Raw genomic sequence first — 18,461 nt, 5'->3', positions numbered from 1 at the left:
TTTATCATTGGGTTCCATATTTTCAAAAATAAATAAATATTTATTCATTTTATTGATTTGAAAAGGCGGGAGTAAGGGAGAGAGAATGGGAGGAGAGGGGGGAGGGCAGGAGGGAGAGAGAGAGAGAGAGAGAGAGAGAGAGAGAGATCTTTCATTTGCTAGTTAATTTCACAAATGCCCACAACAGCTGGTAGCCAGGAAATCCATCTGAGTCTTCTTTGTAGATGGCAGAGACCCAAGTACTTGAGCCATCACCTGTTGCCTCCCGGAGTGCTCACCAGCAGGAAGCTGAATTCTAAGTGGAGGCACTCCACTAGTGAAGATGGGTGCCCCAGGTGGCTGCTTAATCTGCTGCACCACAACAACCTCCCTAGTTTCCGTTTCAGCTAAAACCAGTCATATGCACTAGTTTTCCAAGGATTGTATAAGTTTTAAATGTTTTTTAAAATTATTGTTATTTTAATTTACAGATAATAAATGTATATATTTATGGGGTACAATGTGGTGTTGGTGAGGGGGATAGGGAGATTTGGTCAAAGTATACACAGTTTGTTAGGAAGAATGACTTTGTGACATAATTTGCATAGTGGGGTGACTGTTAATAAAAATGTGAATTTCAAAATTGCTAAGAGAGTAAATTTCTAATATCTCATCACAAAAAATAAGAAATTCTTCAAAAAGTAAAATTACAGGCGGGTGCCGTGGCTCACTAGGCTAATCCTCCGCCTGTGGCACTGGCATACCGGGTTCTAGTCCCAGCTGGGGTGCTGGATTCTGTCCCGGTTGCTCTTCTTCCAGGCCAGCTCTCTGCTGTGGCCCGAGGGTGGAGTGGAGGATGGCCCAAGTCCTTGGGCCCTGCACCTGTGTGGAGACCAGGAGAAGCACCTGGCTCCTGGCTTCGGATCAGCGCAGTGCGCTGGCCGCAGCGGCCATTGAGGGGGTGAACCAATGGAAAAGGAAGACCTTCCTCTCTGTCTCTCTTTCTCACAGTCCACTCTGCCTGTCAAAAAAAAAAAAAAGTAAAATTATAAATACCATATGATCCAATATCCCCACTCCTGGGCGTATGTATCCAAGCAAGTTGCAATCAGTCTGTTGAAGAGACATCTGCACTCCTGTGTTTGTTGCAACCCCATTCACAATAGCCAAGAATAGAGACAGCTTAAGTGTCCATCCACTGATGAATAAAGCACACAGTGAAATCCTATTCAGCCATAAAAATGCTGAAATCTTGTCATTTTCACTAACATTGATGGAATTCAAGGATATTATGATAAATGAAATAAGCCCAGCACAGACAGACAAGTCCTGTGTGATTTCACTCATGGTCTTGAAAAAAGGTGATCTCATAGAAGCTTAGAGTATAATAGTTGTAATCAGAGGCTAGGGAGCGTAGGGGAGAGGGAAGAATAAGGAAAGGTTATTTAGTGGGTACTGAGTTATAGTTAGATAGAAGTGAGAAAGTCTGGTGCACTATTGAATAGTAAGATGACTATAGATAATGATAATATACTGTATATTTTTCCAAAAAACCTAGAAGAAGAGATTTTGGATGTATTCACCACAAAGAAATGATACATGCTTGAGGAGATATAAATGTTTACTTTTATTTCACATTATTAATGTACCAAATGTATTAATGTATTAATGTACCAAAGAATCACAGGTATCCTACAAAAATGAAAAAATTTTATGTGTCTGCAAAAAAATTTATCAAAAATATAAATGAGTGAAGAGTATGTGAGCTAGCTTGATTTAATCATTCCACGTCGTCAGCTGCATGAAAGCAACCCATTGTTCACGTAATTATCAACAGTGCTCACATTATTTTTTAAGTTTTATTTATTTACTTGAAAGTCAGAGTTACATAGAGAGAGAAGGAGAGGGAGAGAGAGAGAGAGAGGTCTTCATCCGCTGGTTCACTCCCCAGTTGGCTGCAAAGGCCAGAGCTGCGCAGATCCGAAGCCAGGAGCCAGGAGCTTCTTCCAGGTCTCCCATGTGGGTGCAGGGGCCCAAGGACCTGGGCCATCTTCTACTGCTTTCCCAGGCCATAGCAGAGAGTGGGATCAGAAGTGGAGCAGCTGGGACTCCAACCGGGGTCCATGTGAGTCACCGGCACTGCAGGTGGCGGCTTTACCCACTACACCACAGCACTAGCCTCTCACATCATTCTTAACAGTGTCCTGATTGGATGATGAGTGGTCACGTGACTCACAAGGGACAGTAAAAAACAGTTTTAATATTTTATGTATTTATTACCTCAAGTCAATATCTTCAATTTCACACAAATTGTATCTTTTACAGAAAGATCTGCCAACTTTTCCCTGTGCTAGCAGGACCCCGGTGGTCCAGAAAGATTACATGCTTTTCTATATCTCTAATTTAGTTTTGAAGATGAGACAAAGACCTCAGAGGGTACAGCCCATCACTGGCTAGAAGTGAGGGTATCTGTCACATCCAATTAATGAGAGCCTGGGATGAGCTGAACTTGAGAATCAAGGATCAGCATTAGAAAGAAGTACATTAGAAGCATTAGAAAGAAGCAGCATTAGAAAGAAGAATCAATTTCTGACTATGAAGTGTGGTTACAAGCAGAGGGGAGAAAGTTAAGTTTATCATGAAGAAAGCACATGGAGTATTGAGTATTCAGTATTGCTAAAACAATTCCTCCTGATTGTGGTTTTTTTTTTTTTTTTTTTTTTTTTTTTTTTTTTTTTTTTGGAGCGGGGGCTACTTTAAATGGGTTACTATATACTTTAAGTGAGGCGTATTTAGCTCTTTGGCATCTTAAAAATACTTCTGTTCCTGACTGTATCTGCTTATAGCACAGGGACTTACCAGTGTATGGAGTGGATTCCAACTTATGCTGCCTAGACATGATTCAACAATCTACAATGTGAATTCTGCAGAAATCAATAATGATGGTGATTTTTTGCATGCATATTTTGATGATGTGAATATCAGAGTGATTTTATGGGGAAGTAAAAGAAAAATAAATGTGGGATAAGAACAAGTGGGACCCAAGGGAGACAGCTCAAGGAGGGAATGGTATTCCTTAAACTGTGGACTAGTATTTTAATGTGTGAGCTTCACACTTCTCCTTCTAAGCAACATTTCCCCCTCTATCCTACACTATCTGTGTGAAGTCTGTATAGCCATTGAGTCTCTTCTTTGCACCTGAACCTCAGAGAGCTTAGTTTTCCTACAAAATTTCTGTTGATATCCTTAGTCACTGCTGCAAAATTATATCTAGAGCTAAATGTCCATTTTCCCAAGTTACCCCATGGTATCCAAATGGTGTGGACACTTTGAGTAGAAATTAGCTTATTAGGCAATGTAGTGTAATCTCTTTTCACTTCATTCCTTTCTAAGGTGATCGCCCCTCTAACAACTTAAAACAGTTTAAAATGAACAATAATTGTACCTACTTATAGAGCACATGGTGATGTTACAATACATGTACCCAATGTGTACTGACCAACTGAGGGTAAACAAGCTGACACTTCCTTTGACATTACCTTGTTTTTGCATCCTTGGAAATATTTCTTATATTTGCTCATAAAATACATAAAGGTTATTGTGAACTATAAGATCCTTTAAAAGTGATTCAAACGTACTTTTGGTCTGGTTATCATATTAATCTTTTATTGAATATGCATAAAAAGAAGGGAAGGTTAGTGAATCTCCTCATGGGAATGGAAAAAATGAAAAGGAAAGCATTAAGACAATTTTTCTGCATGGAATCCCATTGCATTAAGTCCGTCCAGCTGAACAAGTTTGGACTTGTTAGTATTTGCTCCAGTGAATTTCTAAGCTTTCTCCATCGTGGACAACATAATTACCAACTCCTGCAAAGGAGAAGAAAGAGAATTGAGTCAAATGATTTGATCACGGAATCATCGAATAATGAATACCACACCACCTCTTCCAATACGTCCACTCATTTCCCACAAACGCTCACATCCTCACATGAGAACACTTTGGGCTTTTTCACTCTGGGTCTTTTGGGCATATCGCTCCCTTACCTTGGCTCAGTGGTTTGCCTCCACTCAGAATTTCCCAAAAGGTTCTCTCATTATTGTTGGCCTTTAGGCCCTGAACAGAGGTGATGTAGGGGCCCCATGAGCTCTTCTCCACTGTGAAACTGTAAGGGATGGAGAACAAGTCACAGAGCTTAGATTTTCAGGAGAAATCCTACACAGGCATCTCTCAAACTTTACTATGCCTCAAACCCACTTGGTGATACTACAGGAATACAGATTTCCTTGACCTTGCCTTATATACTTTGATTCTCAAGTTTGGGCTAGGGACCAGGAATATGCATGTTTTATTAATTCTAGATGTTTCTGATGCAGGCTTTCTGCACTCCATGCCCATGGTTTCTGCCTGAATCCTTTCCTGTCATAGTGGACACTTGCAGTTAATAGCTTCAGCTTTTCACCCAAGAAAGTAACTGTTGAAGATACTGAGTCAGAAGAGGAGTGTTAACTTTGGGTCCTGGAGGCATCATAAGTTAGTGGATTTTCTCTTAGGAAAGAGTAACAAGAGAGAATAATTTGATATTTCATGATGTGTTTATTAGAAAGTGAAGTCTTAAAAAAGGACGATCTCTTTGAAGTTAAAAAGGTTTAGTGGTGGTTACCAGAATCTGGGCTGGGAGAAACGGAGGGAAGAATGGAAAAAGGTTACTTAATAGGTACTGAATTATATCTGGATAGGAGTAAGAAGAGACATTGGTTTGATATATGTATTAAAACATCAGGGGATATCCCATAAATATTACAATTTTAATTTATTTTTTAAATTTTTCTTTAAAAATGATTTAAAACTCTAATGAACAAATAAAAAGCTATATTGCCAATGTTTATTTCTCATTCCTAACACATAGTTCTCTACCTTTCTGTCACCTTTGAAAGCTTTTATAATAAATTATATATATATATGTGTAAAATTATTCAGATTTTTCTATAGAATCCTACATCATATTGTTGGACACAATAAATAATTGTAAACTAGATTTAAGGAAACAAAAAAATCATGCTTTTCAGAGGCAGAGTCGATATCTTAATTTTAATATTTGATTTCATAGGCACTTGTAAAATTCCTAATGTAAATGTCAAACTTTTTATATTCATTTTCTGGAGTGAACGTTTATTGCATTCATCTAATTTTCAAAGGAATCAGTGGTTCAAAAAGTTAAGAACCACTGTTTTAGACCCCAAATGTCTGAAGCAAGAGATTTTATTTATTGAAGTTTTTCTGAAAAAAGAGAGATAATGAATCTGGAATTCATTTATTCATTAAATGAACATTAATTTAACACTCAGGATACCTGGAAGTTGAAATATTTCACCTTAACACCTACTGTGAGATGTATGTGGAGAGCAAAAGTACTGATCAGAAGAGATTTACATGCATTTTTTATTCAGGTCTAGATGTATCCTTACTCAGTCTTTTGAAATCACAGTGAACACGTTGACCTTAGGTTATGGACAGACATACCCAAATACAGTCTCATTTATTTTCTGAGCTTCCTCCATCACATCTAGGAAGACAGAACCACTTGGCACAGTGACGGTGGTGGAATATGTTTTGGTGATTACTACAGAGTAATTGACCGATATATTTGAGGGTGGGTTAGGAGTTGTCACAGATTTAGGCACATGACTGGAAATATTGAAGGTACCTGGTAGAGACAGAAAAGCAGTCAGCAAGATTCAGGATAATTAAAATCATGTTAGGATGTGGTCATCTCTCCCATCCTTATCCAAGGACTACTTTCTTAATGCAGAGGTGGATTTGCTCCAGGGAAATCAAGGGGCAGATCTAGAATATAACTAAAGCAGAAACTAAAACCAGAAACTTATTGGCTTGTGAATGCTGGCAGTAGACTTAACTTCCAGGCACTTAAGTAATTCAGCTGCCCTAACTCCCATTTCTTTTCTTTTTTATTCTTTAAAGATTTTATTTATTAATTTGAAGGGTAGAGTTACACGCAAAAAGAGATACTCCATCTGCTGGTTCATTCCCCAAATGGCTGCAACAGCCAGGGCCAGACCAGGCTGAAGCAAGGAGCTTCTTACGGGTCTCCCACATGGTTGGCAGGGGCCTAAGGACTTGAACCATTTTCGACTACTTTCCTAAGCTCATTAGCAGAGAGCAAGATCAGAAGAGGAACAACTGGGACTCAAACCAGCACCAATATGGGATGCTGGCTTTGTAGGTAGTAGATTTACTCACTATACCACAATGTTCACCCCTAATTTCCATTTCTCACAAGGATCCTGATTTTTTTCCTTTTGGTATAGAATCTAATATTTTTTGTCTTCGCTCCTCTCCTCTTATTCCTTAGCATTTACTAGAAATACATTAAGTGCTAGATGCCATATTAATTAATTTATATGAATTTTCTCATTCAATTCTTATAAAAACCTATGTTCAATATTCTTAATATTCCCAATTTTTACATCAGAAAACTGAAGTTTTGAGGTTAAATAATACGTTCAAAACCTCTAAATCTGTAAGTGACTGAACAGAGGTAGAAGGAAATGTCTCCTTTATTTCTGTTTTGTTGCAAAAAATTTATTTGAATAAATTCATGCTATGATTTTTTTAGAACACTGCCATATTTCTTCCAAACAAATGTCTTATTTCCCTAAGGGATCACTCAATGTGGATAATGAAAAGTCAGAGACACAATACAGATTCTCTATACTTTGTTTAGGATAGGAGTGATTTTCAGATCTTTCTTATATCAAAAAACTGGAAAACATCCCTTTGGAGATAGATGTCATTTAACCAAGTCTACCTTGCATATCAGCATTGGAAACAACAAATAACGATTTCTATCAATCCATTAGGAACAAGTCCTTAGGTGGCTGTTGTCCCTGATGAAGTCGTGGGAACTGAATTCTATTTAGCAGCTTTAGGGACTTCTCTGGTCATTTTTGGTTCCTGAGAACCCCCACATTTCACATGGTTTGACTGTTATTCTGAAAGGTGAGATATTCACATTCGTTAGTGGTTGTACCTGAACCACTGACACAAGAGGAGTCTTTGCTAACATCCAAGTACGTCTTTCCCATCAGGGCAGGTAAGATCTGGGCTGCAGCAATTGGAATATTGAATGCTCCCTGAGAAATTTCTGTAAGTACTGTGTCCAGAGTTTGTTGGCAATTCCATTCACTTTCTTTATAATAGTTTGATGAGACAAAAAGTGCCTAGTGAGAGAGAGAGAGAGAGAGAGAGAGAGAGATGGAGAGAGAATGAGAGACACTTCAAATAAGGGGGAAACCTACATACAACTAATTTAGTGGGTATTTATTAGACACTGACTTCTTAGGAGGCATATTAGATAAATAAGACATCTTTCATGCCAACAATGAGCTTGCAAACTTGTTTGAGCGGGGGAGGTGAAGAATTGCTTAACGCAAGCTACAACAGCTTCAGTGAAAACAGACTTTCTTTGCTGTAATTCACTCCTGCATCCCAACACTAGAAAAATTCTTGCTGCATGTAGAAAGCACTCAATAAATATTTGTAGTAGGCACACTAATGTGAAAGGGGTCTTAAGGTGAATGTTCTAAGAGAAGCACCCAGTTGCATGGCCTTTCAAAAGAGGAAACGAGCTCATAGATGTCTATGAGGGTGAGGATAGACTTCACTGGACAGGGGGGCACTCACAGTAGGCTTTGGTGTCATGATGGCCTTTTGGTAGGTGAAATGAGAAGGGGAGATTTGTATTCAGAGGGAAGAACACGGAATTCAGGGTGAGGTATATGACAAACTTTGATTGACAATAGAAAGTCTGGTAGTTTGTTGAATAGAAACTATCCAAGCAGCAAAATGTAAGTTCATCTGAAGGAGTAGAACAGTGAATTATTATTAAAAGTTAGGAGGCCTGGACTTGCAGATGTTGTTCTACTACATGGAAACTATACTCCTCATCATCTTTCTTTTGGGACACTCTCAAAGCCAATCAAGTAATCAACAAGCAGTTGTGGGATATTAAGATCAAAGTAAAAGTGGTTGAATTCCAATTAAATTATATCTTCTCTTAAAAACCATCTTGTAAGCAAGTAGCTCCTGACTCTACTATGCATTAGCATTACATGCAGTGATTTTAAACAAGACCAAAGTCTAGTTCCATACTAAATTTCTGTATTAACTGTCTAATGTGGGGTCTAGTTGTTAGTGTTAGTTCTTTCAGGGGATTCAAAATATAGCCAAAATGAGAAGGCACTTAGCAGGACAGACAACACCAGCAATAAAGCCAACCCTGGACTCTTGCTTACAGCACCAGCTTTAGTATGTGCTATTTCCCCAGGGCCCTGTACTCGTCATGCTGAACACCTTGGTCTTTCTAAAATGCCTAATGGTCTTTCATGCCTTGGGTTTTTGCCTCTCTGCCCTTTCTCCCTTGAGAATCCTCTCATTCCAAGGCAGCTTGACTTACTGAAAAAAAATGTTTTTTAACGATTTATTTATTTGAAAGTCAGAGCTACCAAGAAGAGGGAGAGACACAGAGAGACAGAGAATCCACCATCCCCTGGTTCACTTTCCAGATGGCCACAACAGCCAGGGAAGAGCCAGGCAAAAGCCAGGAGCCAGTAGCAAGAAACTTCGTCTGGGCCTTCCAGGTAGGGGGCAGGGGCCCAAGCACTTGGGTCATCTTCTGCTCCCTTTCCCAGGCTATTAGCAGGGAGCTGAATCATAAGTGGAGCAGCTGAAACTCAAACTGGCACCCACATACGATGCTGGCAGCACAGGCTGTGGCTTTACCCCTATGCCGCAAAGCCGGCCCCTTAGTGAAATTTTTTTTTTTTTTTTTTTTTTGACAGGCAGAGTGGACAGTGAGAGAGAGAGACAGAGAGAAAGGTCTTCCTTTGCCGTTGGTTCACCCTCCAATGGCCGCCGCTGCAGCCGGCGCACCGCGCTGATCCGATGGCAGGAGCCAGGATCCAGGTGCTTTTCCTGGTCTCCCATGGGGTGCAGGGCCCAAGCACCTGGGCCATCCTCCACTGCACTCCCTGGCCATAGCAGAGAGCTGGCCTGGAAGAGGGGCAACCGGGACAGAATCCGGCGCCCCGACCGGGACTAGAACCCGGTGTGCCGGCGCCGCAAGGTGGAGGATTAGCCTATTGAGCCACGGCGCCGGCTGTGTGAAAATTTTTTGATATGAACTTTCCTTGCTATCTCCTTGTATCTACCCCTTCAAGTTGAGAAAATCAATAATTAAGGCAGGGATAATGTAGAAGAATTCAAAATAAATATATTACACTATAGGTACTGAGTGTGAGTTTTGTCTTTTTTCACCATTTTCTGGTTTTGTAATAAGAGGTAAGTGACTTAAACTTTATGACTTATGCTAAACAATGGAGGTAATAGTTACTCACTGAGTTGCTGTGGTCATTAACGAGTTAATAGTATTCAATAGATATTAGCTCTTGTTACTATCATTGTCACTTATTACTTATATTGAGATAATTTAGTTTGGGAGGTAAAATGAAAGCACAAAACATTGGTATATGATTGTGAAATTGCACATGACAGAAGAACAAGATAGGTTGTAGTATATTCTAAAATTCTTTAAAGAAATTGCAGTTAGGAAAACCTTCATTGAACTATTTGTTCTGGGGAGTTGAAGTTGAAGTTGAAAAGAGTAGGGGTGGGAAATCATATAAATAAAATCAAAGTTAGTATAGGAACTGCAGAATAGATAATATGATCTTAGGAAATCAATAAGAAAGGATAATGATACTTCTTTCCTCCAGAACTCCCTTCTCTGTCTCCTATTCTAGCTTCTGACTTACCTGCATAGCTTCTCCTGTACTAAATATGTTTCCAATGAGACCATTTTCTTTCTTCTGAGATAGAATTTTTTTTACCAGTGATGCTATGTGATTATTGATCTCCTTTAAGTCCTCTTCACCTGCTTTGATATTTCCGTTTATTAGACTCCTCTTCATACAGGTCAGAGCCAAGACTGCCATCGCTCCAGTGTCTTTCAAGAAACAAAATATTGGTGATAAGGCAACCAACTGTCTTAGTTTGTCCTATACTGAGATGTTTACCTTTCAGTACTAAAAGAGTGACAGATCTGTAAAACTTGGGATAGTTAATCAAACTAATTGATGAAAGAAGAGAAATGTTTTTAAAGATATAGCAATAATTTTTTCCAGTGCTAGCCAATATTCTAGATACTTTATGTTGTGTTGCCATTCTTAATACTTTGTATCTTGGCCATAAAACACATATAGATTTGCAGGTGCAATCCTTTGGACAGGATTCCGCTTTTATATCTTGGTTGCCCCCATCTTGGCCATCTTGCTCCACTCTTTCAGCCACACTGACAAAGGGACTGAGAAAACCCAAGACATTGTCTTTGTATTTTCCCAATCAATCAAGTAGACAGATTAGAAAAAAAATTTTAACAGAATTATTCTTCAATAAATCCCTTTAAGGTGGAAGATGAGGGAAGGCATTGGAAGAAGAAAGGATAAGAACTTTTATTTTTGGGTGTCTTTTAGTATGATGCCTTCCCTCTCTTATTGGGAAAGTAGGATAGAGATAGCACATTCTCTTTACTTTCCAGAAATACTGAATGGCAATTTGCTTTGAAGTTCTTAAAGAAATATGAGAGTAAGTATCAGGCTCCATAGGGGGTGAGTGTCAATACTAGCTGTCTAGCAGAGCCTTCTCCATTATGAATGCACACTTTATTGTCAAAATATTGAATGAACCTTGTTCCTAGAAGGTTATGCTGTTCAAGTCAACCCAGGTATCTAAGTTGTTTCAATAAATTAGAGAAAGAGGCAATGATAAGATAAATGAATTCAATTGTATTTTATTTCTCTAACATTGTACTTCCTAAAGCATTTTGTACAAATATTCTCATGCTCCAACCTCATTTTATGGATGACAAAATTAAATTCAAGAGTGAGCATTAGTTATATGACTCAAAGAAGAACTGAGGTAGGAACCAAGTCTTTCTTTTACACCAGACATCTAGAAATAGGATTAAATGCCAACCATTATCCATTATTTCCAAAAACAAAGCATTATTTTTTGAGAGGATTTAGGGTAAAGAAGACAGAAAAACTCAAAGGGCAAGACCTACATGTCCCAGTGCCCCTTATTTCAAGGGAATGTGGCTAATGACTTACCTACTGAGAACTGGCCACGAAGATAATAGTTTTTATTTTCAGGAGAGAAAAGGTCAGCAACTTTGGTGACTGAGTAGTTCCCATTAAATAGACACAAGACCAAAACATCCAGGCTGACCTGGTAGTAATTAGTCAGTGGATTGCCATCATGTGCTCCTGGCAGAGAGAAGAAAAGAAATGCCTTATTCATGGAGCTCATACTGGGATAATACATTTTCAATGTATTCCAATGTACTTTATCCTCCTTTCTTTATTTTTACAGAAGATGCAGACAATAAAAGGGGGGAAATCGTCTACTGGATTAGTAAACCTAAGAAAAATTTTTAAAAGATTTTATTTATTTATCTGAGAGGTAGAGTTACAGACAATGAGAGGGAGAGAGAGAAAGGTCTTCCATCCTCTGGCTCACTCCCCAATTGGCTGCAAAGGACAAAGCTGAGCCAATCTGAAGCCAGGAGTCAGGGGCTTTCTGGTCTCCTGCACAGGTGCAGGGGCCCAAGCGCTTGGGCCATATTCTACTGCTTTCCCAGGCCACAGCAGAGAGCTGGATCAGAAGAGGAGCAGCTGGGACTAGAACCCATGCCCATATGAGATGCTGGCGCCGCAGGTGGAAGATCAACCTGCTGTGCCACAGCACTGGCCCCACAAACCTGAGAAATTTAAAAACTCTTAAGGGTTACCAAATTCAACTGAATTTTTTTCCTTTTATTATTGAGGAGATCCAGAATTAAAGTTATTAAAATGCTATACAGATACTTGGGGAGTTACAAGGCTAGGACTAGAATGTAGGTTTCCCATGCTCAAGTCTCTTGCACTTTCAATAGTAAGGCATTGGTGGAAACTAAGCGGAATCATGATTAGAGGCAATCTCAAAGGATGTGGGATTGGAGGAACATAAGAAAAATAAGCCAGATACAGAAAGACGAATATTATGTGTTTTTTCTAATATGTAGAAGTTAAATAAAAGTTGGTCTTAGAATAGTGATGGCTAGAGGCTGGGGAGGGTGGGATGGGTTGGATGGAGGGAGATTACATGACAGGTACCAAAACACAGTTAGAGAGAAGTACTACATAGTAGTGTTGCACAGCACAGTGGGATGGCTATAATTCACAATAAGGTATTATATACCATATAAAGAACTGGAAGAGAGGGAACTACTAGACCCCAACACAAAGAAAAGGAGATAGAAGAGCTAATTCCTTGATTTGATCAGTTTATGCTACAAACATGTGCTGAAAACTTGAACTCCAGCCCATAAAAATGCATATGCATTAAGTACTAATAAAAACTTTCAAAATTAAAAATTAATCAATAAGATAAATATTGAGTGGGAGTTGGAATACAAAATAATATACCTCACTAACAGCTAACATGGTCGACACATATTTCCCAGTGTTAAAGTACTTTGGCCCTCTCTGGCTATTTCACTAGCATTGGACGCTTCAGTACTCATGACACAGGCATAATAAAGAATACAGTGTGCATTTTCTTTTTTCTAAAAGCCAAGTTCCTGGAGGATTAGAGATCTGTGTCTTATGTGTCTGTATGAATCTGCCATCATACATAGTGCTTGATGTCGAATCAATGCCCAGTTGAACATATTTAAAAATAGAGTTCAGGAAGCACATTAAAAGAGGAAAGAAGAAAAAGTGACCCACAAAGATATGGTGAGGTGAACAGGATAAATATAAGGAAGGAGTGGAGGGAAACTTCATACAGTTCTTAAACAATAGAGGAGAGGTCAAGGCTATCATGGGTCTGATCATTTTATGCTTACCCATATTTTCAATTTCTGCTTGGAATTTATTTTGTAGATGACTGATGAGGTGATGATCATATATAAAGGTTTCATCAGGGGTATGGCATGCTCCCAAAGCAAGTATTATCATGGCAAGCTGTCCTGAGCTTAAATTTGACTCTGAAAATAAAAATATTTAACAAGGTACATGCTTATGACTTCCCATCTTCCTTGTGACTCGTATTGCTTATCATTTCATTCCTCTGTGCCACTCTACAGTAATATTTTGTTCTCTTTTTTTTAATCCCCAAATTAGGGCTTATTATGGTAGTATGATATAAATGTAAGCCAAATTTTAGTCTTTCTCATGAAATTATAAGATCTTTTAGCAATAACAAATCCTTATAAAAACAAAAAAAGAAGAAAAACAGATAAATAACAAACCTTGGGATTTTCGCTCTGTGATGCCAGTTTGCTAGGACAGTAATATTTGATTTTTATATTCTGCCTTATAGTTTATCAAAATTCTCAACTTCTCATAAGTCTTACAGATTTTTAAAAAAATTTATTTTATGTGAGACACAGAGTTACAGACAGAGTGAGGAAGAGACAGAGAATATATAACTAGTACTCAAACAGTATTTTTCACTTTGTGTTTCTATGTGGGTGCAAACTGTTGAAATCTTTACTTAATATATACTAAACTGATCTTCTGTATATAAAGAGAATTAAAAATGAATCTTGATGTGAATGGAAGGGGAGAGGGAGCAGGAATGGGAAGGGTTCTGGGTGGGAGGGAAGTTATGGGGGGCGGGGAGCCATTGTAATCCATAAGCTGTACTTTGGAAATTTATATTCATTAAATAAAAGTAAAAAAAAAATTAGGTCTTCCAACTGTTGGTACACCCCCCAAAATGGCCGCAATAGCTGGAGTTAAGCCAATTTGAAGCTAGGAGCCAGGAGCATTTTCTGGGTCTCCCATTGGGTGTAGGGGCCCAAGGACTTGGGCTCTCTTCCACTGCTTTCCCAGGCAATAGTAGAAAGCTGGATCAGAAGAGGAGCAGCCGGAACTTGAACAAGTGCTCATATGGGATGCCAGTGCTGCAGGTGGAGGCTTATCCCACCATGCCACAGTGCTGGCATCCTCATAAGTCTTACAATGGTATTATGAGACAGGTAAAGGTGGCCTCATTGTCCCCTTGTACCTATTAGAAAATTAGGGCTCAGTATTGACCTGACTGGCTCAAAGTCAACTTGACTCATACTGAGTACAGTATTATTGTTATATGATTAAGGTTTCTTAGTTGCGGTTTGTACCCTTATGTGTTTGTGAGCACAGCAAGATTATGTAACAGTATTAATGGTTAAGAGCCTACATTTTCTTTTGCTTTTTCTTGTGTCCCTTTGAAGTAAAATGTATTACAGGACTAAAAGACACAAGATCCAGCTCTGGAACAAGTGGCAGGTACTGGTATTTCAAGACACCTTTCTGTCAAGTTAAATTTCACACAGCTAAGTTATAGTAGGGCTACTCTGGACACACAATTGTTAGAGTTAGGAGGCCATCATTTATAACATAGGTTTTGCTAAACCTCCCAGAGAACCCAGGCACTCACCTCTCATCTCCACACTGGATCTGACTTGTTGGGACAGCTGTTGTTTTAGGGTTTGGTTCTGCATCCCAACAAGTCTGAGGGACAACAGAACATTGGCAGATTGGGTTCCACTTGTATATTTTGAAGTGGTCATTGTGCTCAACAGAGAGTTTAGATGGACATCATTTTCTTCAGTTACCTCTGTGGCAAAAGGGAGGAAATAAGAAACACACACTCAGAAAATACAAAGATGGATGGATCAAGGGTTACATTAAAATATTTAGTAACCACTACAGCACAGACCTAAACCAATACAGCAGCCACCAGCTGCACTGGTGGAATAATAAAAATGTGAGTCTGGAGTCCCCTTTATGCCATCCACTCCTCCTTTAACAACCAGCGTGGAAACATTTCAATACCTGAACATTGGTACAGCCTTTCCATCATGTACTGTCAGAATATCAGTGTTGCCTGGTGTATCTAGTGTTATTCTGTAATTTTGTATGTGAAACCTAGAGATCATAGCCTTCAAGAAACATCAGTGTTTGGGTCTTATTTAGAGCAAGAACACACATCTTCTGATTCTCTCATAGACCTTTCTACTTCCTGGATTCAATTCTTACCTTATCCATCTTCTTCTAAATCAATTGGGTCAATACAGAGGAAATACAGGCAAAATTCTATGTTACAGTAGTGATTAACACTTCAACTGCATTATCTGATTGTCCAATTAGTCAAGCATCAAGATCATTTTTAGCAATATTCCCCACCCCCCCGCCTTGGAAACTCCTTAGTTTTTTTTTTTTTTTTAAGATTCATTTATTTATTTGAAAGTCAGATTACAGAAAGAGAGAAGGAGAGGTTCACTCTCCAGTTGGCCTCAATGGCTGGAGCTGCACTGATCCAAAACCAGGAGCCAGGAGTCTCTTCTGAGTCTCTGACGCGGGTGCAGGGGCCCAAGGACCTGGGCCATCTTCTACTGCTTTCCCAGGCCATAGCAGACAGCTGGATCAGAAGTGGAGCAGCCGGTACTTGAACCAGTGCCCATATGGGATGCCAGCACTGGAGGCAGCAGCTTTACCTGCTACGCCACAGTGCCAGCCCCAACTACCAAGCTTTAACCTGTAACATTCTAAAATCCTAGAACAGAGGATGTAGCCAGATCACATTACATGGTGGAAGTAAAAAGAGAATTCAGAGCCTTCAAAGAAATAGAGGAGAATAAAAAGAGTCAGCAACTATATAAAATATGATAAATTTTCCATGTACTTTGATCATAATCTTGAGAAATCACCCAAATCCTACCCATCTCCAGATGATTCATGGATTGATGGGTTATTGGGAGAATGAGAAAAACATGAGCTCTGACTAAGCCAGACCTTGGCTGGACTCACTGTCTTTACCTTATAATCATGGAAAAATTATGTAACTTTCTGGCCCTCAGTTTCCTCATTAAAAATATAGATAATAGTACCTACCTCACAGGTACTGGACAATACATCACTTAACTGTAAAATGCTATACACAGTATAGCTTCCAGATGAACTTTCTGTCACTAAGAGATTCCAAGAAAGGTTTCCCTTGCCACCCTTCTTCACGTTAAAAGGAAGAGTCAAGGAAATCAAGAGCAGTGATCATAGAAAGGTCGTGGTTTGGTACAGCACAATAGGACAATTGTGAGTTGTTTCTCTGAGATGTTGTGGAAGCATCCAGTTCAGCAGATTTTCCAGCACCGAAGCAGACTTTGTAGTTCCTGGTCCATCAATTATTTTGTACTATTAAATGAACTTCCAAGACCCCATAGAGATCTCCTATTCTTAGGATCTAATGGGAAATGACAACCCAGGAAGAATGTTTGGGTTGGCAGAGTCTGTGCTTTAAGCTTTTTTAAAAATGCAAGTCTGCTTTTTGTAGGTTTGATCTCTTCTTGGTTACAGAGTGCCAGGAAGATGTATCCACAGAAGGCACCATATTATCTTCGCTGAACTGGTTTGAAACTCAGTTCCAGGGTATAGACTCATGAAAGAGAAACCATGCAGCTGAAAGCTACAGTAGACTTCAGGAGATCAATTGTTTCAAAATCCTCCCCTCCATATCGTCCATTCCTGGCTGGGGATAAAGGATGCAGGAACATTGGGCTTTCAGCTACTCAGGACTGGACACAATCCTAGATTTTCTTTCTCTTACTTTAGTATTCTTTAATCAGATCACACAATCTCTGGAGCCAGCACTCAGAGGAGAGCAGAGACGATGGGACTTTTAGCCACAGCCCATGGGGAAGAGTTGAAGGTAGGGAAATATGTAGCTTGGAACTTCTAAACTTAATGACAAGAGAGCAGTCTTCATTATTTGGAAGGGATTATTATCACCCCACCACCACCACCATATGGTTACAAGAGGCTAACCCAAGAACCATGGGTTGAATTTTGGAAAAAAGATTGCATTATCTTAAAAAGTTTCTAGGGTTATGAGTTTCCTGAAGTTGGAGCTGAATAAATGGAGAGATAATTGGTAGGGAAGCTGCTGTGTAGAGAGGGTATGATCAGAGGAAGAACAGTTATGCAGGTTAACAGAGAATCTACAACCACTCTCAAATCAATATGCACTGTGGGATCTTCCTCACAATTTACTGACTTGTTTCAATCACTCATGCAGTCCAACCACACAGAGGGCTGAAATCAGATTTTTTTTTTCTCAGAGTCTCCTGTCAGAAACCTTCAAGGGACTTTCACACTAAAGTAACTTTAGTTCAAAGTGTACTTACCACACGTCTTGCAAAGTTGGCTTGGAATGAGAGAAAACAATAGGAACCCCACTAAGGGTAGCTGGTGGTATTGTCTCATCTCTCCAACAGTGCCCTGGAGTGTTGAGGGCTTTGCAGTTCCAACAGTGTTGAGAGTTTTACTTGGATGATGGGAAGTGGGTAATGAGAGCTTCTCTTTCAGGTTGCTGCAACTTCTTTCACTCAAGTAAATATTGAGCAATATCAGGAGGTGTGGTCAAGTATATTTGTTCAAGTAATATGATGAATCAGGAAGAAGACTTGAAAGGTATCAGGCAGAATGAGGAAACCCATTTTCTTTGTTTCCTGTTCTAAACCTTCAGAGTTCATATTAATTATTTGCTTTCTGTTCAATAGACATAAATTAGTTGAATGACTGCTTTTGGTGGTGTTTTCTTCTTTTTCATCCCAGTTTGGTTATGTCTGATTTATGTCTAATGAGAGATTAGATTTGATGGGACAAAGGCATACAACATATACATGGAGGGGGAAGTTTTAAGTCTGAAAAAGGAGCAGGCACAGTTGGGAAGCCTGGCACTTGGGAGATTCTTTCTCCTTAGATGCCCTGAAAGTTTCTTAGACCAGGAGGAAAACCAGAGAGAGATACATCAAGTGTGGATTTCTGCCCTGCCAGAATATGCTGCATGTGAGTTGTTGCTATCATGTTTCTTCCAAGAACTGCTAGAGAATCCTGGCAGCCTAGTTGAGGACTTGAGCATGGGTTAGTGAGGCACTGTTCCTCTGTGATGGCTACTTTCTGGTGACAGCTTGACTGGCCATAAAGTGCCCAGATGAGATTAACATTTGAATAGGTAAATTCAGTGCCAACCAATCTACTGGGGGTTTGAACAGAACAAAAGGTAGAGGATTGAGGAATTCACGTCTTTTTGCTTCCTGCCAGCTTGCTTGAGCTGTGGGGCATCTCATTCCTGAGCCCTTGGGTTGGGATTTATACCGTCAGCTGCTCTGGTTCTCAGGCCCTCAGACTTAGACTGAGTCACACCACTGACCTATGTTTCTGGTTTGCAGACAGCTGACTGGGACTTCACAGCCTGCATAATTGGATGAATCAATTACTCATAATAAAACTACGTGTTCCTCTGCAACTCTCTCTCTATATGTCTCTCTTGGTCTCTCCCACACTGTTTCTGATTCTGTTTCTCTGGAAAACCATAATACA

At 39.5% G+C, this 18,461-nt stretch overlaps 1 protein-coding gene and 1 long non-coding RNA gene across 3 annotated transcripts in view; one reads left to right on the top strand and one right to left on the bottom strand.

Moving 5' to 3' along the window:
• Positions 1–18,461, top strand: part of LOC127492998 (uncharacterized) — a 61,877-nt gene that overhangs the window by 9,424 nt on the left and 33,992 nt on the right. The gene's annotated exons all lie outside the window — the stretch shown is intronic.
• Positions 3,624–17,453, bottom strand: TCN1 (transcobalamin 1). 2 transcript variants are annotated; one of them, XM_002709185.5, is made up of 9 exons: positions 17,264–17,452; positions 14,521–14,700; positions 12,944–13,084; positions 11,166–11,321; positions 9,813–10,003; positions 7,031–7,220; positions 5,503–5,686; positions 4,026–4,144; positions 3,624–3,848 (listed from the first exon to the last, which is right to left on the bottom strand). In XM_002709185.5, exons 1-9 carry the CDS (start codon positions 17,340–17,342, stop codon positions 3,787–3,789), a joined length of 1,302 nt encoding a protein of 433 aa, XP_002709231.2. In that variant the 5' UTR covers positions 17,343–17,452; the 3' UTR covers positions 3,624–3,786. The 2 variants fall into 2 exon arrangements, with proteins under 2 accessions (XP_002709231.2, XP_069920267.1); XM_070064166.1 differs by lacking the exons at positions 7,031–7,220; positions 9,813–10,003 and having other exon boundaries at positions 17,264–17,453.

The sequence above is a fragment of the Oryctolagus cuniculus genome, chromosome 1 (genome assembly GCF_964237555.1).
Source record: "Oryctolagus cuniculus chromosome 1, mOryCun1.1, whole genome shotgun sequence".
In the NCBI taxonomy this organism is placed as follows: domain Eukaryota; kingdom Metazoa; phylum Chordata; class Mammalia; order Lagomorpha; family Leporidae; genus Oryctolagus; species Oryctolagus cuniculus.
Note: the sequence above shows the minus strand (reverse complement) of the source record. Positions and strands in the feature narration are given on the sequence as shown.

Coding starts and splice junctions, on each gene's coding strand:
- TCN1 (XM_002709185.5), bottom strand. CDS start 17,342: ATGAGACAATACCACCAGCTACCCTTAGTGGGGTTCCTATTGTTTTCT. Junction 7,221..9,812: donor GTACAGGAGAAGCTATGCAG/GTAAGTCAGAAG, acceptor CTCTCTCACTAG/GCACTTTTTGTCTCATCAAA. Junction 3,849..4,025: donor AGGCAAACCACTGAGCCAAG/GTAAGGGAGCGA, acceptor TCTCCTTTGCAG/GAGTTGGTAATTATGTTGTC.